General features: G+C 40.2%; 1 protein-coding gene across 4 annotated transcripts in view; it reads left to right on the top strand.

Moving 5' to 3' along the window:
* The window catches only part of LOC149018558 (histidine kinase 5-like), a 38,625-nt gene extending 17,744 nt beyond the window's left edge, over window positions 1–20,881 (top strand). For 3 of the 4 annotated variants that reach the window (XM_089152757.1, XM_089152756.1, XM_089152758.1), the window contains 4 exons: window positions 147–196; window positions 5,433–5,773; window positions 5,954–6,057; window positions 11,437–12,850. In XM_089152757.1, coding sequence (XP_089008883.1) covers window positions 147–196; window positions 5,433–5,773; window positions 5,954–6,057; window positions 11,437–12,390 — 1,449 coding nt within the window. In that variant the 3' untranslated portion in view covers window positions 12,391–12,850. Of the gene's footprint in view, window positions 1–146; window positions 197–5,432; window positions 5,774–5,953; window positions 6,058–11,436; window positions 12,851–12,929; window positions 13,103–20,282 lie in introns of those variants that run through there. The other variant, XM_089152759.1, reaches the window with a different exon arrangement.
* The last annotated feature ends 485 nt before the right edge of the window (window positions 20,882–21,366 follow it).

A 21,366-nucleotide genomic window follows, 5' to 3' on the forward strand; every position in this document is an offset into this window, starting at 1 on the left:
GTAAAAGGTTGTTTAAGCTAAGCATGTGATCCTCAATTGGAGCAAATTTTTTTGTTTTTGTTTTTGTAGTTGTATAAATTTGTGTCTTAACTCATAGTCAAAAGTTTTTGTTTTCTGACACATTAAATATTCTGTCCAAATTTTAGGTGATAGGTGATGTTTTAAGGATTCGGCAAATTCTCACTAATTTGATCTGGTATGAGCTTCAACAGAGCTCTTGATTCTTGATAAATTATTTGTTGTATTGTCTGTCTTTTTTTACAAGAAATTTAATTGTTGGATGTTTAAATGAGTTGTGGGAAATTAACTTTCTATGTGGTTTTTGAGTGAAGAAGGCAACCAGTTTCTTTTTCCTCTAGTATACAAACTGACATATGTTGCACTCTTATCTAGGCATAATTGCATATCTTTTCTTGACCAACATTGTTCTTTGGCATAATAAGCGCATATGTCGTGGATTTAATCCTGGGGTTGAGAATGGATTAAACCACAATACAGAGCATTCTATTACACAATGTCCCTGCTACTGTGAAGTCTGGGAGGGGCAAGTGTATGCAGCTTTGACTGCTGCTTTGCAGGGGAGGCTGTTTCCAAGGTTTGAAACCAAAACTTGGGATGCCCGCAACTGATTATATTCGGAGTGATTAAGATAATATCCTATTAGTTTTCAGAAAAAAAGTAAGGTTTCGGATGATTATTTTTTAAATACTAGCTATCCTCATTGGATATAAGTGCAGGTTGACAAAGAAACTTCAGACAACCCATTGACATCTTTACTGTTTCATTCATGAGGATTATGGTTGAGACATGAGGGTAATGCAAGTTCCCTTTCTTCTACTCTTCTTGGCATGGTTGTCAAAGCGTCCACCTAGGCATCTATGGGTCAAGGCAATCTGGTGTCACCTAGGCGATGCATTGTCACCTTGCTTGGTGTCGCCTTGGTTTTCATTGCCCTCTATCGCCTAGCCTCCCCTTGTCTCCTTGACAACCATGCTTCTTAGTCAGTGATTTTCTTATGTACTTTACTATTCATTTCCTATTTATTTATTCTAATAGAGACTCTAGAAAAACAATCACATTGTCTTCTTCTTTTTTGAATGAAAACATAATCTTATCTCATAATCTTATAAACTCACCCCAAAAAAAAAAATGAACAAGATAATGGGATAATCGATTGGGTGGATAAGGGGCATTTCCATATCCATATCCTACTATTTTACGGAAAGATTCAGGTTCTCCTAAATGGACACAAATTCAGTTTTCAGTTATCCATTTACATCCCAACCCACAGCCAGTAAGTTGCAATAGCACAACATCAACTGTTCGAAAGATTTTCTCGGATTTTAACCCACCACTATTGTTCTTCTTTTTTCATTCATATTGTGGACAGTCTGCTTAGACGTCAAGCTCAAACTATTCCACCTCAGCTACTGCAAGCTCCAGGAAATCTCTCTTCAGCATGGCTCTGGTCATCCTGTTGGTTGTACATTCACTGGAGAAGAATCTTGAACGAAAGCCATCACGTCTCTCGAGCCTTCAATGCTTCCACTGCAAAAACCTAGCTTTATGTTTTTCCTCTTCTTTCCCTTCTCCTCTTTTGTTCATTTCACAATATAACTGATGCCGTCGACATTGCCCAAAATACTTCTCAATCAACTGCACTTGTACACAGTTTGCCTGGTCTTAACCTAGCTGAAGTTGACCATATGCTCACCTCCTATGAATTAGATTACAATTTACAATTTATCTCATTTATCAACCAGGCTCAACCATGTCTTCTCCCATGTCACCCCAGCTAAAATCTCTTGACTGCTCTGTTCTAACACAGTATTCCAGCCAAACTTTTGCATGATCTGCTCCCGGGTGTGACAACAATAATGACAACACTAGCACTATGCACCTATATTCAATAATAATATCTGTAAAGTGGCTGAAGAACCAGAGAGGAGAAGAGAAGAAAGAAAGGAGGCAGAAGAGAAGAAGTGGTGCAGAAAACTCCTTGGAGTCTTTTGTTAACTTGTAAGCCTCCACATGTAAGACCTTTTATTTATAGAACCACAAAAGAGTCCAATTACAACAGGAAACAAGAAACAGAAAATGGAAACCAATATATCAAGGAGACTGCCTTTCTCAAGTTAGCATTAATTTTGTGGATACTTTTGCCCTTCTAGTTGAGCTGGAAGGATATAGATAAAACATGCCCGACTAGTTACAAAAATGATCAACCTTGGCAGCTCCTAATGACTTTGTGAGCAAATCAGCCAACTGTTTTCCTGTACAAACATGCTTTGGAGAAATTAATCCTTGTTAGAATGTTAGAACAAAGTGGAAGTCCACTTCAATATGTTTTGCATGTTCATGAACACAGGATTTGTTGCAATTCGGATATGCACCTAATTATCAGATGATATTGTCATAGACGAATCATCACCAACGCCTGGCTCTTTCAACGCTTGCTTAATCTATATCAACTCACTACTGACCTATGCCATAGCCCTATACTCAGATTCTATGCTTGACCTAGCCACAACAGTCTATTTCTTACTCTTCCAGGATACAAGGTTACCACCAATCAGAGTATGAATTTCTAAAATAATATTACAAAACATATCAAAGAACTCATAATGATTTTCATTAAATAAATTTGGGTAACTCTGGAATAGCCATCTGCAAAAATAATAAAATATTGGAAACCCAAAGTAGAAATAGTAGGGCAAGGGTCCCAAACATCAGAAAGAAGCCAAAGCAAAAGGGTCAGAAGACCAATTCGAGGAGGATAGCTCACATGGTAAAGCTTCCTAAACAGACATGATTCATAAGGTAACTTAGAAAGATGCTAAAAATGATTATGTTATAATTTCAAACTCTACATAGAAAGATGTCCGAGCTGACAATAGATTTGGTGTGGTAAGGAAGAGGCTATAACATGTTATAGAAGCGGACTTGTCTAATAGATACAGCTTCCCGGACTCACGACCGTTACCCAGTGTCTTCTTCATCATCAGATCCTGAAAAGGGTAAAGGCCAAGAAATGAGGTAATAGGTTAATTAACTTCAGTGGTAAGTTTATGAATAGCGATAAATTAAACGGGAAGTCTGGCAAATAAAGATCTTAGCATAAGGTTAGAGATGAGGTAAACCATTCGCTAGGGTGACTATGGAAGTGGATAAACAAAAGAGGAAAGGATATCTAGGGTGCCAATCCTGTGATTGGAGGCACCAGAATCAATGATCCTAGGCCGAAAAGTGGATGAGAGGCAGGTTGCTGCATTACTTGTCTGTACAACGTAGCTGTAGATGGCTGGGATTGGGCTGCCTGGAACTTGGTTGAAGTGAGTGAAATTCTGCCAAACATCTTCTTACTTTTATCTTCAGACTGGAGGTGTAGAAGTGGTCCCTACTGCAGTAGCAGTATTGGCAACTTGAAGAGGTTTGCCATGTTACTCCAACGAAATCTTTTAAATGTGCCCTGGCTGACCAAAGTGATGGCAACTCTTAACCGGTCCTGATGTGTGTGTAGACTCCTGAGATGTGGTAGGGGTTTTCTTCAGTAGTAGCACCACGACCACGAGTATTTCCAGAACTGAATCCTTGATTATTGGCAAAAGAGGCAAGAGCAGATGTGTCACTAGGTGTAGTACCATGAGAGTTCTCCTTAGAAACCCGGACAACCCACAAAAAAGTGTTAGATAAATAGCATAGTTTGTTAGCACCGATGATTTGGAATCTTACTGTATCAAACTCCTTCCCAAGTCCTAAAAAACTCATAACAGCAAGTTGTTCATCTCAGTACAAGTAATGGGGGAGTATGGAATTAAGCTCTTTATACATCCTTTTGAAATCCACAAAATATTGGGCCAAAGGACGCCCTTCCAATCAACTCTGTAAACTCTTAGGACAGCTCATATATGCGGAGAGATTGCTTTGACCAAAATATATCACAGTCAAATGCACTCATAGCTCCTCAACAGTATCAATATGGGTAACAAAGTCCACAATTTGTTTTTCTGTAGAATTCAGCATTTTTCCCAAGATACGGGAATCTACGGTTTCCCAGTTAGGGTCTGTAGAATCAGGCTTTTTGGTCAAATGGCTTGTTGCCATCTTCCAATTATTACTACTCAAACAATTTTCTTCCACTGATGGAAGCTAGTGGCCCTTTCATGTTTATGCTTGGTAACATGGGGGGAAGGAGAGGACAAAACCTTAGTCATATTTTTGGTTTCATTATTAGCTTATCAATATACGCTGCTATCAACAGATTTTCAGCAAGAAAATAGTCTAGACACTAATAATAAAACTACTCAAATAAGGTCTGCTGTTGCAACGTGCAAACTCTTGACACAAGCAATCACCAAACTTGAAAAGTTCAGACTCTAAACGGATCAGTGAGAATAGTTGCAGAATCATAAATACCTTCAGAATCAAGAGCCAGATGTCACACCAGAACACCATCCAAAGTAAGACCGAACCCGACAAAAATCAGAATCAATACTTTAGAAATCAGAACCAGAATAAGTTCCAGCAATACTAGGCAGTTCTCAAACCAGCCAAACCACTGATAAGTCAGCACAACTTCTTGGTAAAAAATACTTCTAACAGCAAGAAAGCTGGCAGAATTATCATCCGATTCTCCCAGAAAAGCTACTTCAGTAACAAACAGCAGCAGGGTACCAGCTTCTCAAAAGCTCCAGAACAGAAGTTGCGTCAAATATTCTTCAGAAAACCAGAAGTTTAGGAAGTTCTTATTGCATCAGATCTTCAACTGAAAAAGTTACAGCATAACATGCTGCCCACGCCCCCTTATTCGAAGCCTAGAACTTCCTTCAAACAGCAGTGATAGTCTCTCCAGGTATTGCAAGCTCTGAACCAATAGGGCTTTAAAATGAAAAGGATGGAGGACCTAAAGCTTTGGTAACATGTAAAGTGGCAGAGAACCAGAGAGTTGGGAAGAAAGAAAGAAGAAGAAAGGAGGCAGAAGAGAAGAAGTGCTGAAAACTCCTTGGAAGCTATTTGTTAACTTGTAAGCCTCCACTGGTAAGACCCTTTATTTATAGAGATCCAAATAGAGTCCAATTACAATAGGAGACAAACAAGGAGACTGCCTTTCTCAAGTTAGCACTAGCGCTAACTTGAGCCTCTAATTTGTGGACACATTTGCCATAGTATCTAAATAAAAATGTTTGATACAAGTTACAGACAACATAAAATGGTGTAGTTCAAAACCTGCAGATTCATTCTGCTGCTGGTTTACAACATCAGTAATGATTCCTACAGGAATGATGGACGAATAAAAATAGTGTTGCCTCTCTGTTATAGGGATATAGCAAGAAAAAAATTGTTAAATGAAACTATAAGAAATTCTTAATTTGATACCTATGAGATGTACCTATTGTTTTGGCTTCAAATTCACTAGTTTCTGCTTTGTGCAGCAATGCGATCAAGTTTACTCATGAAGGGAAGGTTGGAATAAACCTTTATGTTGTATCAAACCCATATTCTGGCCATGGAGATGGAAACCTGCAAAAGCCTAAAGAAGAGGAGCCTTCTTCGCCTTACCGTTCACCACCTCAAAGCATCAGTAACGAGAAAAGTTCATGCTGTCAGGCTCATAGGGAAGGTCTTGAGCAAGATGGTACCTTCAATGATGGACCTAATACCATGTCTAACAAATCTGTTCCCACAGATAGGAATGTACAAAACCAACCTCACTTGCACGAGACAACAGTATGGATTAGATGCGATGTTCATGACACAGGGATTGGGATACCAGGTATGTCCTTTAAGGTTTCATGTGTGGCTTAAATAATAAGAAGGTTCAGTGGATGCATAATCCATCAATTCCTCTCCATTTTTTTCATCTTATGCTGCAGATTGTCATTTCAATTAGCACTTTGTTTTTATTAGATGTCTTCTGATTAGTATTTTGATTTATGTTTTTTCTGTATGACAGAAAAAGCATTACCTACTCTTTTCAAAAAATACATGCAAGTCAGTGCAGATCATGCTCGAAAGTATGGTGGTACAGGCCTTGGCCTTGCAATCTGCAAACAACTGGTACAATTAAATAGTTTTTATATTGAATTACAATTTTGTTGCGGTTTTCTCGGAAATTTTTTATTGCTGTAAAGAAGGGCTAGAAAAGATAGGGGAGAAGACATGATGCAATGTTGGTGCATTTGTTTCAATAACCATGCAAAAAAGGCTTAGAAATTGTTGAGACTATCGATTATGGTGGAATGGCTTTAATAGATTAGTGTGATCTCAAGCCCTCTATTTATAATAAAGTGGAAAAAACATTATTACATAAATACCCTTGCTTGGGTAACAAGAAATAGAAAATTACAAGAACAAAAACTCTAATGGAATTGAACTCCTAGTAGAACTCAACCGACACTCCCCCTCAAGTTGAGGCATAGATATTAATCATGCCCAACTTGCCTACAATAGGAATGAAATCTCCTTCCTTCAAACCCTTAGTGAAAGTATCTGCCACTTGGTCTCCAGACCTCACAAAAGGCATGTAGATGAGCCATATGTTCCAGCTTTCCTTTGACAAAAAACCTATCAATTTCGATGTGCTTAATTTCGATCATGTTGCACAAGATTGTTCGCAATACTAATGGCAACCTTGTTGTCACAATATAGCGTCATAAGGTTTGGAACTTGGACTCCAATATCTTCTAGCAAGCCTTTCAACTATAGTAGCTCACAAACTCCACAAACCATAGCTCTATATTCAGCTTTGGTACTGGATAAAGCTACCACATTATGTTTCTTACTTCTCCAAGTAACTAGACTACCTCCACCAAAGGTACACTTCCCTGAAATTGACTTCCTGTCAGGGATCCAGCCCAATCTGCATCAATGTATGCTTTTACTCTTAGATTATCAATGGGTGACAAAAGTATTCCTTTTCTAGGAGTTCCCTTCAAATACTGCAGTATTCTGCTAACAACCTTCATATGAGTTGAATATGGATCATGCATGAACTAGCTCACTTTCCCCACAGCATAAGTGATGTCTGGCTTAGTGTGGGACAAGTAAATAAGCTTCCCAACCAGCCTTTGGTATCTTCCTTTGTCCACTGGTTCTCCCTCTTTTTCCTTAATTTTAGCTCCAGCTTCAATAGGGGTATCAACTGCTTTACAGCCCAACATTCCCACTTCTAATAATAAATCTAGGACTACTTTCTTTGGGATAGGATATACCTTTTTTTAATCGAGCCACCTCAATCCCTAAGAAGTACTGTAACTTCCCTAGATCTTTAACTCAAACTCTTTGCGAAGAAAGTCCTTCAACCTTAGAATTTCCTCACCATCATTCCCTGTGATGACAATAATGTCCACATAAACAATGAGAAGTGTGATATTAGTACATGACTTCTTGACAAGTAGTGTATGATGATCATGCTTTGCTTGTACCCAATAGAAGTCATTGCCTTTAGGAGGTGTCCAAACCAGCATCTAGGAGACTGTTTTAACCCGTAAATTGACCTCTTCAACTAACAAACTTTGCCTACAATATTCTCATTGGAGAAACCATGTGGGATTTCTATATAGACTTCTTTGTCTAACTCCCCATGTAAGAAGGCATTCTTTACATCTAGTTGGTGCAAGTTCCAGTCTTTGTTCATAGTTACAGATAACAAAACTCTGACAGTGTTCAGTTTTGCAACAAGGGCAAAAGTCTCTTGATAATCAACCCCATAGGTCTGGGTAAACCCCTTCGCAACTAGTCTAGCTTTTAACTTGTTGACTGATCCATCCATATTTTGTTTAACCACAAACACCCATTTGCAGCTCACGAGTTTTTTTCCTAAAGGAAGTGTAACCAACTCCCAAGTATCATTTTTCTTTATTGCTTGCATTTCCTCTTCCATAGTTGCCTTCCATCTCTTATCAACATAGGCTTCCTACCAACTTTTAGAAACAGATATAGATGATATAAAAACACGGTAAGAGTCAAACAAAGAGTCATAAGAAACATCTTTAGCTATGGGATGTTGATTATTAGATGTGACTCCTTTTCTAATAGCAATAGGAAGATCAGAAGAAGATATCTTAGGGGGAACAGTAGAATCTAATTCTGGAGCAGGAGACTGAAGTGGTAATGTGTCACCTTTCTCCACCTGCTTTGGCCGGTTGTAGTTCTTCCTTTGATAAGTCTACAACTCCTTATTCTGGTCAATATTGTTTTGGAAGACCTCAATAGTGTTCCTCACAGGAGTGGTCTCCCCCTGACTGGGTTCTTCACATGGTTCAAAAAACGGAGGGGAGAATTAGAGTCCTCAGGTATATTGGTCGAAGTCTCCCCATGGTCAAGAAACACTTCTTCAACTCCTAAGTTGTGTTGTGGTGGTGTGATAGGAAGGTCTAGAGTTGGAAAGAACACCTCTCTTCTTAGGACTCTCCCTTGGAGAGGTGTATAGTAAGGGAAAGACTCATTAAAAATTACATTCATGGAGACAATGGTTATCCTAGAAGGAGAATGATAACACTTATACCATTTCTGAGTAGCAGAATACCCTAGAAATATGCAACGTAGGCCACGAGGAGCCAACTTACTTTGGTGGGCTGTGATTTAGGCATAACACACACATCCAAAAACCTTTAGGGGAATAACAAAAGAAGAGGCTCCCTAGAGAAGCTCATTAGGACATTTAAAACCAAGTATCCAACTGGGCATTATATTCATAAGGTAAGAGGTAGTGAGTATAACATCACTCTAGTATTGGTCAGGACATTCATAGCAATCATAAGTGAACGGACTATCTCTAAAAGATGGATATTCTTCCTTTCGGCAACCCCATTTTGGACAGTTGTATCAACACAATTGATCTGGTCTATTATGCTAGAGTCAGAGAGATATCTCTGAAATTCACCATCAATATACTCTGTGCCATTGCCACTGTGAAGGATCTTCACAATAGCATTGAACAAAGTTTTAATCATATTATGAAAATCACGAAAACATTGAAAAACCTCATTTTTTTTGTTTTAAAAGGTAAAACCATATAGAACAAGAGTGACTATCAATAAAAGTAACAAAGTACCTATGTCCAGTAATAGACACGTTGGTAGGGGCCCACACATCAATATGAATTAGTACAAAAGGAATATATTTTCTATTATGAAGAGAAGGTAAATAAGTAGAACGAGTCTGCTTCGCAAAAATGCATGCTTCACAAAAATATTCATCCTTTTTACAAGAAGAAACTAAATCAAGAAATACTTTCTTAAGAGTTCCTAGAGGGGCGGTGACCTAGCTACGATGTCATTGATGAAGGTCTGATATTACCGAATGGACCCGATTAAAAGATGCAGTCAGAGAGCAAGTAGATTCTTCAATTGGCTCTAACAGATAAAGTCTATTGTCTAATTTACCACGTCCAATCTCCTTCCTTGTTGCCAAATCCTGGAAGACATAGTAAGATGGGAAAAAAGTCACTTTACAATTCAAGTCATGTGTAAGACTATTGATAGAGAGCAAGTTAGTAGAGAAAGAGGGAACATGTAAAACTTTAGACAAAGAAAGTGATGGAGAATGTTGAATGATCCCTTTTCTAGCAATGGAAGAATAGGAGTCATCAGCAATTCGAACTTTATTATGGAAGTTAGAGAATAATGTAAGAAAAAGGAGGATGAATCTGTCATTGATTTGTGGCTCTTGTATTAATGATCCAAGGAGTAGAAACTAAAAAAATATGGAAGCCTGTAAAAGTTTTACCTAAAGTAGTAAGGTACGAGTTGGTATGGGTAGTGGAGGAGTAGTAGAGGCTGTACCGGCAGTAAAAGACTGCTAAATACGTTGCAGAGTAGCTAACTCCTGTGAAAAACCAATGTTTGTAGAGGGTGTTGTGGAAATTGTCTCAGAAAGATTAGCCTTTGATTTTCCCCTTCTTTGTGCTCTTTTTGTTCAAAATCAACAGGTTTCCCATGGAGTTTCCAACGATTGGCCTTAGTATGATATGGTTTGTGATAGTGCTCACACTTGATAATCTCCTAACCCTATCAGATTTAGTGCTAATAGACTGTAAGGCTGATTTCTCCACAATAGGAGCATGAAGCATGGCTAATCGATGGTTTTCCTCACACTGAACAAGGACATAAGACTGTTCTAGTGTAGGAAAGGGAGAATGATTTAATATTTGCACTCTGATCTGATCATACTTCACATTTAAACCTGCCAAGAAGTCATATACCCGAATCTTATCAACATGCTTCCTATTAGAGACCATTGTATATATGAAAAATTGTAGATAGACCCCTGGAAATATGGATAATTGCATATAGACCCCTGAAAATATGGATAATTTCATATAGAACTCTTGGAAATATGGATAATTGCATCCAGTTCCTTGAAAATATGATGATCACAGATAGACCCCTAAAAATATGAATAATTGCATATAGGTCCCTGTAAGTATGGATAATTATAGATAAACCCCTATAAAGATGGATAATTGCATTTAGGTCCTGGTATAGACCTCTGTAAATCTGTGAATTCTCAAAAGAGACCCCTTCATATATACAAATTTGCAATTAGACCACTGGTCTGGTTTGGTCCATGATTTTGGTTCAATGGGCTGTTCATTAGGTCAATGGGGTGTCAATTGGGTCGGTTCCGTGGGGGGGGGGTTTATAAGTGGGTTAGAAACAGATGGGGTTTTTTTGAGGTTAGAACACGATGGAGATTGGAAGAGAAAGGCGATGGGGTTTTTTTTTTAGGTGGGTTTGGTCATTTGAGAGATAGAGAAGAAGGCAATGGAAGGGGAAGGCTCAGATTGGGTGGCAGCAGAGAAATCTCCAGACAATGGAGGAGATGGTTGCAGCAGTGATGGAGGAGGCGATGGTGGTGTAGTTGCAGCAATGGAGGAGACTAGTTGCAGCAAGGTTCTTCCCCTTTGCAGTAAGGTTCTTCTCTTTTTTTTCTTCTTTCTCTTCCCTTTTTCTTCCCTAATCAAGCTTTGGCTGTGATACCATGTTGAGACTATCGATTATGATAGAATGACTTTAATAGATCAGTGTGATCTCAAGCCCTCTATTTATAATAAAGTGGAAAGAACACTATTACATAAATACCCTTACTTAGGTAACAAGAAATAGAAAATTACATGAACAACAACTCTAATGGAGTTGAACTCCTAGTAGAACTCAACCAACAGAAATCTCTAATAAGATACCTTCTTTCAGCCATTGAAATAAAAAAGATCCTACATCATTAACTAATTCTTTTGTATTTATCCATTTTAGGGATGAATGAAATATGTTGCTTGTTATTTTGTTAAATTCTTCGGTGCAATTAGTGGAACAAAAAATAGATTATTAAGTTCTAGTTCTTATGCAATGCTAGAATAGTTTACATTCTTATTGTAGTGAGCCAGAGATAGAGTAACAGTTATTAACTTATGCAATTTGTGTTGATTTGAGATAGGTGGAATTGATGGGGGGTCAACTTGGTGTTACCAGCCAAGAGCACTGTGGCTCTACATTTACATTTGTACTGCCATACAAGGTTTCACCAAAGCAGGAGCATTCAGGGGATGTAGACGAAATGTCAGATATGGATGATCATGAAGTTGTTCCTGATGGAAACAATGATGAGACAAGTTGTGGCATTTTTGTGTTTCAACCGCGCATGTTGGGCTCTCTATTTTCATCTGCTAGTTCTAAAGTAAGTCATAAACGTGCACCAAACAAAGTTGGGTATGATCCCTTACATAAGCTTACGTGCTTGTCAGAGGTTTCCTACTCGTTCCCTTCTGATAATGGTACAGCTAGAGAAACAGCTTCGCTTGAAGATGCCCGTTCAATGGCTGATGCTGCAGGGACATCCTGTAGTCCTGAAAGTTCATCAAGGCCAGAGGATTATTACTTGTTGTCTTCTGATAATGGTACATCAAGAGAAGCAGATTCACTTAGGGATGCCTCTTCGATGGCTGATGCCACAGAGACATCATGTAATCCTGAAAGTTCGTCAAGGCTGGACCTGGATCCTGATTGCAGCAAAAGAAGTTGTAAATACCGAGCTGATGCAAGCTGCCAATTTCAGAGTTGTGAAATGTTTTCCTCACACTCTGCAAAGTCATGCAAAGAAGTGAGTGAAACTGGACCAGCAAGCAAGTTCAAAGATACACCCAGGAGAGCAGAGCATGAGAAATCTGAAGGAAGCTTCCAGAGTATCCACAGCAACACTGAAGAAGGACCCACAAGGAAACCCAGAATTCTTCTTGTGGAAGATAACAAAGTTAATGTAATGGTCACGCGTTCAATGATGAACCAGTTGGGTTACAGTATAGATCTTGCGAGTAATGGAGTAGAAGCTGTTCAAGCAGTTCAATGTCAAATATATGATCTTATTTTGATGGTAAATTTTTTAACTAGCTAGCCTTTCTGAGATATTATACTTCCATTTTATACATGTACAGTGTTACCAGGTCTTGCGAGGTAGCTGAGATTCTCAATGTGAACTAGATAGTCACCTTGTGTCGTCTGGTGTATTTACTTGAAAATTTTTGGCAAAAGTTCATAAAGAAGTGTTAGAAATAGAAGGAAAATGCAAAATTATCTGAAGCATTGTTTGTGTCTATATTTTAAGCTATGAGAAAGTTGATTGAAGTGGTATGGTCATCTTGAACGGAGGAGGCCTTTAAAAGCCTTTACACGGAGAAGTGATTCTATCAAGATCAAAGGAATTAGAAGAACTAGAGGTAGACCTTAGATAATCTTAGGAGAAGTGGTGAGACCGTAGCTTTGGCCTTATATCTACTATTGCCTCAAATAGAGCTGATTGGAAGGCTAGGATCCCTGTAGCTGACCCCATTTAGTTTGGGACAAGGCTTGTTGTTGACATGTTGTTGTTATTGTTGTATTGTTGGAAGTGCCCTTCTAAGGTTTGAAATTCCTTATTTACTTGTGTAGGATGTCGCATGCCAGTAATGGATGGTCTTCAAGCCACAAGGTTGATTCGCTCGTTTGAAGAAAGTGGCAATTGGGATGCAGCTGCAGAAGCAGGGATTGAGAAACCTGTATACTCTTCAGATTCATTGTTACGTGGGCAGAGTGTGGTGTCATTGCGACAGAGGATCCCTATCATCGCGGTAAGCACTAAACAGTTAAAGCTCATCGAAATCTGGACCTTTAGAATCTAAGTTTAATTAAAATTTCCTGATTATATTTTCATCATGAAATGCGTCAGATCGAACTGTTTTTCTACTACCGAGGACTATGGATATATTGCATTGTAAGAGCTATCCTCATCATTTTGGGAAGGGCTTAATTTAGACCATTATATTATTTGTCCTAGAATGTAGATCTTCAAACTGAAATATATATATATATATATATATTCAATATGATATTCTCATATTAGTTGAGATGTTTTGCATGTTCATTGAAAAAAAGAGTGACATTTCACCAGAACATTCTGTTATGGTTACTAAATAAGTGATGTTACCCCCAAATTGAGGGCCATTAACCAGGATCAATTATATGAAATCAGTAGTCTCATTAGGGTCATTAGCGCTTGTAGGAAAGGGATAATAGATTCGGCAAGAGTAGGTAGGCTAGAATTTATTGAAACACAAACTCAAACTTTGCTGTTTTGGGTTTCAAGCTTGAATTCCAGAAGTCCTAAGGGTTAGGTTTTTTGGAAACTTAGAGCAGCAAAGGAACTAGGGTTTTGACTGGGGTTTTCTTGGTCTGATTGGGCTGAAATTGGGAGGGAAGGTCACTAGGGTTGGGCAAATGAGGTTCCTAAAGTTTGGGACAGATCTAGCATTTAGATTGGCGTATCTGACCTTGAACTTTGGGTCTCTAGAAGGATTTAGTTTTCTGGAGTATAGGGGGTGGTTAGGGCTAAGGTTGGGATCGAAACCTAAGGGAGGGCAGGGGTGAGGTTTCCTAAAGGGGATGGGATTTGGTGGAGGGGATTTGAAGATAAGGGAATTTGGGTTTGGGGAAGAGGGAGGGGATGCCACAAGCTTGGGGAGGGGGAAAGAGAGGGAGGGGTGGAGGTGCTACGCGTACTTGATGTAGAGCTTGAAGAAGACAATTCACATGAACAAGAGGCCACAACTTGGCTGAAACAGGATTCCTCCTTGCAGCCCACACTCCAATCAATATCTCCTCCAAAAATTAATTTATTAATCATCCAAACTGATTTGTTTGCAAGTATGTGGCTATATTTATAGCCTTAGATTGAGGGACTCCTACTCGGACAGGAAAGCAAACAAACAATGACTCCTAACTAAAATAAATTGCAAACATAAAAGGACTTTTTACTTGAGACTTTTACTCCACTAAAGACTCTCACTTGTCTCATCCTGGAATGAGTCAAATTACACAAGAGTAGGACTAGTCTTCTAGTAAAGTTAGGTCTACAACTAAAGGAATCCTTCTCTAAATAGGATTCGTGACTAAACTAGGACTCTTTCATAACTTAAGGAGGGCTCAAACACCAAAATAAAGATAGTTTTGGACTCATAACAAAATTCCAATTCTGACTGATCAAATTGGGTTTGACTAGCTGTACCCCAAATGACCAAAATGCCCCTGTTGTTGATAAGACTCCATGTGGCTATGCTAGACAGAGAGGATGCGGCAACAATCCTAGGTCATATTTTGGCCCTTAGGGGACCTCTCTTGGGATGTCCTTGTGTCCAATCCACATCAATGAGATAGTTATAAGTTTTAACAAAGGATGTTAAAGGATAAGAACAGAAAACCAGAGAGAATGGAGGATACTGACCTTACTATCAGAGACTGCCCACTTACCACTTTACCAGAGATTGATCTCACTGCCAGAAACAGTAAACTACTTAGCTCTTTAATCTCCACCTTCTTTGATCAACCCTTCTCCCCCTCTCCTCTGACCCTTCTCAGCCCTCGACCAGTGCTAACTCGAGATCCTGGTCCTCTCTTTTATCAACCACCAACCATTCCCAATCCTTTTGCTTGGCTCTCATACATCCCTCCCTCCACTGACAGATGCCCCTCCATTGCTCACTATCCATCTTCTGCTTGAACTTGGAATCACCTATTGACAATCTACATTGGTAGGGCAGTTTCTTGGCACTCACCCCCCCCCCCCCCCCCCCCAATAATATAGTGAACTCAACCTCCAAGCAATGGCACTTCCAAGGCAGCTTAAAATCCTTCTTCCTCGATAACAGAACCTTTTTCTTCAAGTTTTCTTCTTCTTCGGACAAGGTTAGGGCCCTCAATGGATCTCCATGGCTAGGTTGGAATTAGGACTATATTTCTACTGCAATGGAAAAACTCCTTGCTCCTTGCTGTCCAAAGATTGACATCAGATTCTTACCCTTGTGGTCAATCTACTTGGTCTTCCATTGGAATATTGAAAGAAAGAATGCCTAAGTAGGATTGGCTCATTCCTTAGCAACCCCTCTTCAAACGGATACAAGAACCTCATCAATGAACCACCTCTAAATTCCCGTATTTGTGTGGAACTTTTAGCCATTAAGACGCCGCCAATTTTGATTATAATTGAAGATGACGATGGCTTCTCCTTTAAACAGTTAGTGACATCGGTTTGGGCCGCTCTCATTGTACGAGATGTATGGTCTTTGGCCATCAAGTAGAATACTTCACCAGGGACCCCTCAATGACCCTTGTTGAAGATGATAACTCCGTTGATTGCTCAATGGTCTTGCATTCCACTTGCAACTGCCTTCTAACCTCTCTCTTGCTTAACCTTTGGACCAGTCCACCACCTTAAGCCATCCTTCTCCTTTTCTCGAACCTTGAATTGAATCACCATTGTGGCCTAAATTGAACCATTTTCCCTTTTAACCAATCCTAACCCTCCCCCGTCCTTAGTTGGGCATGAACCTAACTAGTCTTTACCTCCTAACAACCCCCTATCTTGGTTACCGCCTACCTAAACCTTTTGGTCCCTCTCCCCCCCCCCCCCCCAAAAAAAAAAAATCCTTTGTCCGTCTGGTCCATCCCTTTGGTCCACTACTCCACTAACACGCCCCTTTAGTTTGAACCTTCCCTCTCCCTTGTTGAGCAACTCCCCCCCCCTCTCAGTCTCTCTCATTCAAACGAACCTTGCCCCTCTTCCCCTCCCTTGGGGTTAGATTTGTTAATTGACCCAAACTTGTTTGAAACCCCCTTCCTCTTTTAGACTTCTCGAGTGAGACTTAGCTTTTGGATGACCCACCCTTGGGGAGGGATACCTGGCCAACTCCCTCATTGTTGCTTAGTGTCCATGCACCTACTCTCGTAGGAGGCATGGCTCCCATGTTGGGCATTGCAATGCCCATCTCCACCCTCTCCATGTTTGACACAATCTTGTTTTCAAATGTTGGGGGGTTCAACTCCCTAGTTAAACAAGTTGACGTCAATATTGGCCTCCTCTCATCTAAAGCCTCTCTTTGTGCTCTTCTTTAAGACACTTGTCCAACGGTAAACGCCCGCTTGGTTACTTCTACAATTGCCCCTTCCTAGTCCCTTCTCACCAATTACAACCACTCTCCCAATGGTTTTATTTGGATTCTTTGTGACCCTGCCAAAAACCAAGTCTCCGCTTTCCTTCCCTCTTCTTCTAACCCCTTTTACCTTACCATTGTCTACGCCCACCAATCGGCTTCCCACTCACATTCCTGTCTTGTAATATCTCTCTTTTGTCTCCTCCTTCAATTTTAACCCCCTACGGTATTGGATAGGATTTCAATGTGGTTAGACTCAACCAAGAAAAGTTGGGTGGCTGTTCCTTAGACATTATTGCTATTGACTTGTTCAAAAATTGTATTGAGGAACCTTCAGTGATCTAGGCATCTCCTTACCTAGCATAATCGGAGACTAAGCCAGTGTTTAATTGCTTCCAAACTTGATAGATTCCCTATAAATGATGTTTGTCTCTCCCTCTTTCCCTCTTCCCATAGTACTTTCCTCCCCGCAAACCTTTTGGATCACTCTCCCTGCCATCTCCACCTTCAATCCTCTTCTTCTTTTGGCCTTCTAAATATTTTGAAATTTGGTCCTCCAACCCCTCTTTCCTTCCCTACGTCTAAGAGGCCTAGAATAAGCTGATCCACTATCACTTCTTTCCTCTTGTTGCCTTTGCCAAGAAGCTTTGCAATTGGAAACTTGCTCTTAAAGCCTAGAACTCCTCCTTTAGGAACATCACCTCTTTTGTCTCCTTTTACTATTCTAACCTCACCCCTATCCAATCCATCCTCCAATTGATCCTCCTTAACCCTTACTTGGCTGATGAAGAGAAACCCCTGTCTACTGAGTTATCCTCCCTCAACTTACAAGAGGAGAGTTTCTTTCATTTGAAATCTAGAAACAAATGGCTTGAGTTGGGAGACTTGGTACGCCTCTGTCTTCCATGGTTGCCTAAAAGCTCACCATAACTACAACTGTGTCCTTACTCGCCTCTCTACCTATGGAGATTGGATTTATTCTATCGTTGGCATCAACAGAGGTGGTCTCCTACTTTCCCTCTCTTTTGGCTCCTCTGTCCCTTCCCCCTGCTCCTCCCCACCCCTTGATCTCATAAACAAAAATTTCCACCTTCCTCGTTAACTTTCTCCTTGCATTTCCCTCTATTACCATGATACACTCTACCATTAACTCCCACAAGCCCAACCATGCTCGTGGGCAGTTTGTAGAAGAGGACCTTATTAATGTAGTTCGAATATTCTTCTTCAATACCTCCCAACTCTCTTTCGATAACCAAACCTTCCTCTGTCTCATCTACAAGAGGTCATAAGTGTCCTCACTCTCTAATTTCCAGCTCATCTCCCTCTACAACCTCATCGATAAATTAATTGTCAATATCCTTGCAATTGCATCATGCTTGTCATTACTTCCCTCATTAGCAAAAACTAATCTGCCTTTGTTGAAGGCAGGAGCACCGTTGACAACATTCTCCTTTGTGCTGAGATTGTTTGGCGGGTTTAATCCCTCATACACTCCGCTACGACCCTCATCAAAATCAATCTCCATAAAGCTTTTGATTCCATTCATTGAGACTTCATCCTTGATGTTCTATCCTCTATGGGTTTCCCTCCCTCCTTTGTCTAATGGGTCGATGCTTACGTCTCTTTCCCCCACTTCTCGATCTTCACTAATGTCTCTCCCACTAGTTTCTTCCCCTCCTGGGTCCGCATATGTCAAGGTTGTCCCCTATTGTCTTCCTCTTCTCCCTCACCGTTTAGGTCCTTTCCAGAATCATCCAATCCAAGACCGGTTAACATCTCATATCCCCTATTCTCAAGTGTAAAGCCCTCAATCTCTCCCACCTTGCCATTGTTTATGACCTTATAATCTTCTACAAAACCACCCATTCTTCCATCTCCTCCATCCTTTTTTCCCCTCCCTCTTCAAGTCCCACTCTGGTCCCCGTGTCAATCTATAAAAGTCCCTCTTATTTTTAGTTGGTGTCTCTGACTCTACCTAGGCCTCTCTTGCACTTTATGGGCTTCTCCCTTGGCTCCTTTCCATTCACTTACCTAGCCCTTCATCCCTAGTAGATTCACCAGCCACCACTGCTCCCGTATGCTTGACCATATTAAAAAAGAACTCCAACTCTCAAAGGGTAGAGTTTTCTCCTTCCCTGTCCTTTAATCTGCCTACCTTTACTAGTGAAGCATCTTTCTCTCTCTCTCTCTCTCTCTCTCTCTCTCTCTCTCTCTCAAGCTGCAACTCATGCCAAGGAAGGCCTCTTTTGTGTGTTTCTTTGAAAAGGGCAAGAATCCTCTAGATTCCTCCATCCCATCTGTTAGTCCGTTGTTTGATGTCCTAAAGCTGATGCTAGCTTAGATTCTCATAGAATTCATGATTATAACTTTGCTAGCCTACTAAAACTTATTTGGAAGATCTGTAGCAAGCATGACTCCATGTGGCTCAACTAGGTCTACGCTTACTTGCTAAGATTCAACTCCATTTGGGTTTTTTGCCTTTCCCTTAAATCATCTTGGGTATGGAGGAAGTTCCTCTTCCTTAGATCCCTTGCCCTCCCTACCATCACCACCTAAATTTTTGGAGTTCCACTTCCTTTTAGCTTGGCCCCTAGCATCCAGTGGGTTTCCTCCACAATCTTTTAGGCATCCGATAATTCCTAGGTGCCCATCTCCTCCTCCCCCTCGAGTCTTACTCTAGTTAGGTCTAACCTTCCCCCCTGCACCCCTCTCCTTATGATCCCACCATTTGGACTCCCTCCTCTAATGGTACTTTCTCCACCTACGCCGCATGGAACCTTGTCTGTTCACCTTCCAGCTGGTTGCTTGGCACCCTTGGTTTGGTTTAAAGACCATATCACTTGAAATGCCTTCACTACTTGGAGAGCCTTCAACCGTTGTTTCCCTACCTAGTCCCTCCTTATCCACCGGTACCTAATTTTCAACCCTTACTGCATCTTGTGTTGGAATGGCCTTGAAGATGTTGACCACCTCTTCTTCTCCTACCCCTTCGGCCACTTCTTGTAGGCGAAAGCCATTGTTACCATTTGGCTCTCTCTAGACTATCCTACGACTCTCCAAGGATTAGGCTTGGGTTTTGGGATCCTTCTCCAGCACTTCTATTGTGATGTTGGTTGATAGATTGGTGTTCAACCCTTGATCTCTCACTTGTGGTGGGACTTGGGAGTGGAACCTTAGGAGATGGCCTCCAACTCCATATCCCTAGACTTGATTTGGAAAACCATCCAATTCAATGGTCCTACTGGGCTTCAGTCTCCCCCCCACCCCAATTTCGGCTTATTGTTGTCTCATGGAGTCTAGGCTCTTCCTTTTTGCCAACTAGTCGGTTGAATCTCCCCCCCCCCGGGAGCTTTGGTTAATGATTATTTTCAATCATCCAAAAGAAAAAAAAAATAGTGATTCTGTTAATTGTATTAAACTATAATTTGCTTGTTGACTCTATCGCTCTTTGTATGTGTGTTTATATGCTTGTAGGATGCGGTCTTGCATCTAATAAATTCCAAACTTTATCGAGGCAGCATTTGGTATGCATTTTTGTAACTACATTGTAGGTCGACTCTCAGTATTGAATGATCAGCATAGTTGTTTTTGTTGTCTGAGAATGTGAAATGTACATCAAACATACAGCCTAAGTATTTAACCTAACTATAGCTTTACTGTATGTTCATTTTGATGTTCATCTACTTGCTTCATGGAAACCCAAAACCAAGGGGTGTTGTTCCCTTTCGCTACTTCCAAAATGATAAATCGGTTCCATTACTCTTCTTAATTAATATTTTTCTTTCATGGACTTCACGCTGACGAAAATTCGTTGCTCAATGTGCAGATGACAGCAAATGCTTTGTCAGAAAGCTCAGATGAGTGCCTTGCAAATGGTATGGACTCATTTGTATCCAAGCCTGTTACCTTTCAAAAGTTGAAACAATGTCTTCAACAATACTTACAATCTTAAATCCTGTAAATGTAAAGCATGTGCAAAATGTGAAATGTAGTGTAGAAAGGTTTTGTAATCAGTGTATCATGTGCCGCCTTCTTCCAATCAGTATATCCTCTTTTATAGTTTTAGTCTTTAAATCATTCTCTGGGAGTTCCCTTATGAGCTCATCTCTTAGGGTTTTCTGGAAAACTTCTTCCCAGTACATGGCAGGCACAGATTGCAAAGGAAATGCAAAGATAACAAGCATGTATCTTGCCATTTGAGTCTAGTTGCTCCAGTTTCTTGTGGATCAACCAACCCCAGAATGTGTTGGAAATCACTTCAATATGCAACCCAACTAAATACATTATCACATAATTCAATCCATGCAGTTTGGACTGAACTAGTCACACTATGAAACAAGTGATTGCACTTAAATCTCTGCCTCCCCTCTTACCTTCTTTTATAGGACCAACTACTGCACTGGAAACCAGAGGGTATGGTAAATCATTGACCCACCCACATGAAAAGCATAAATTGTTTGCCCTTTTGATGCTTCGGCGTGTACTCCTGTTGGCCTCTGTGTGCGTGGAGGCCGTGTTTCTCTACCAAAAATAAAATAAAATAAAATTCCCAGATCAAATTTAAGAAAGGAGATTGTCTACAGCAGGAAGATAATACCAACCAGAATCTGAAGAACAGAAAAATGGGAAGAGCTATTAAAATCAACATTCCTCTTGACCTACCTTGTTTCTATATAAATCAATACCATTGAAATTGCTGGCCAGGAATACAACACTCAATTACAAATTTGAGAAAGGAAACCAACCTTAGTTTACCCCAAGGGACGCCAAGTGTTGAGGTTGGTCCCCGTTAAGAAGGGTTCCATTTCTTATTGTAAGTTTACCCAAAAAAGAAATATTTCTTATGGTAAAATATTTTTGGACCAATTATAATCTTTGTGTTTCTTCTATTGATTCAATCTCAAACGCCA

This window comes from Hakea prostrata, chromosome 4 (assembly GCF_041222555.1).
Source record: "Hakea prostrata isolate BN-2017 chromosome 4, UWA_Hpros_2, whole genome shotgun sequence".
NCBI lineage: Eukaryota > Viridiplantae > Streptophyta > Magnoliopsida > Proteales > Proteaceae > Hakea > Hakea prostrata.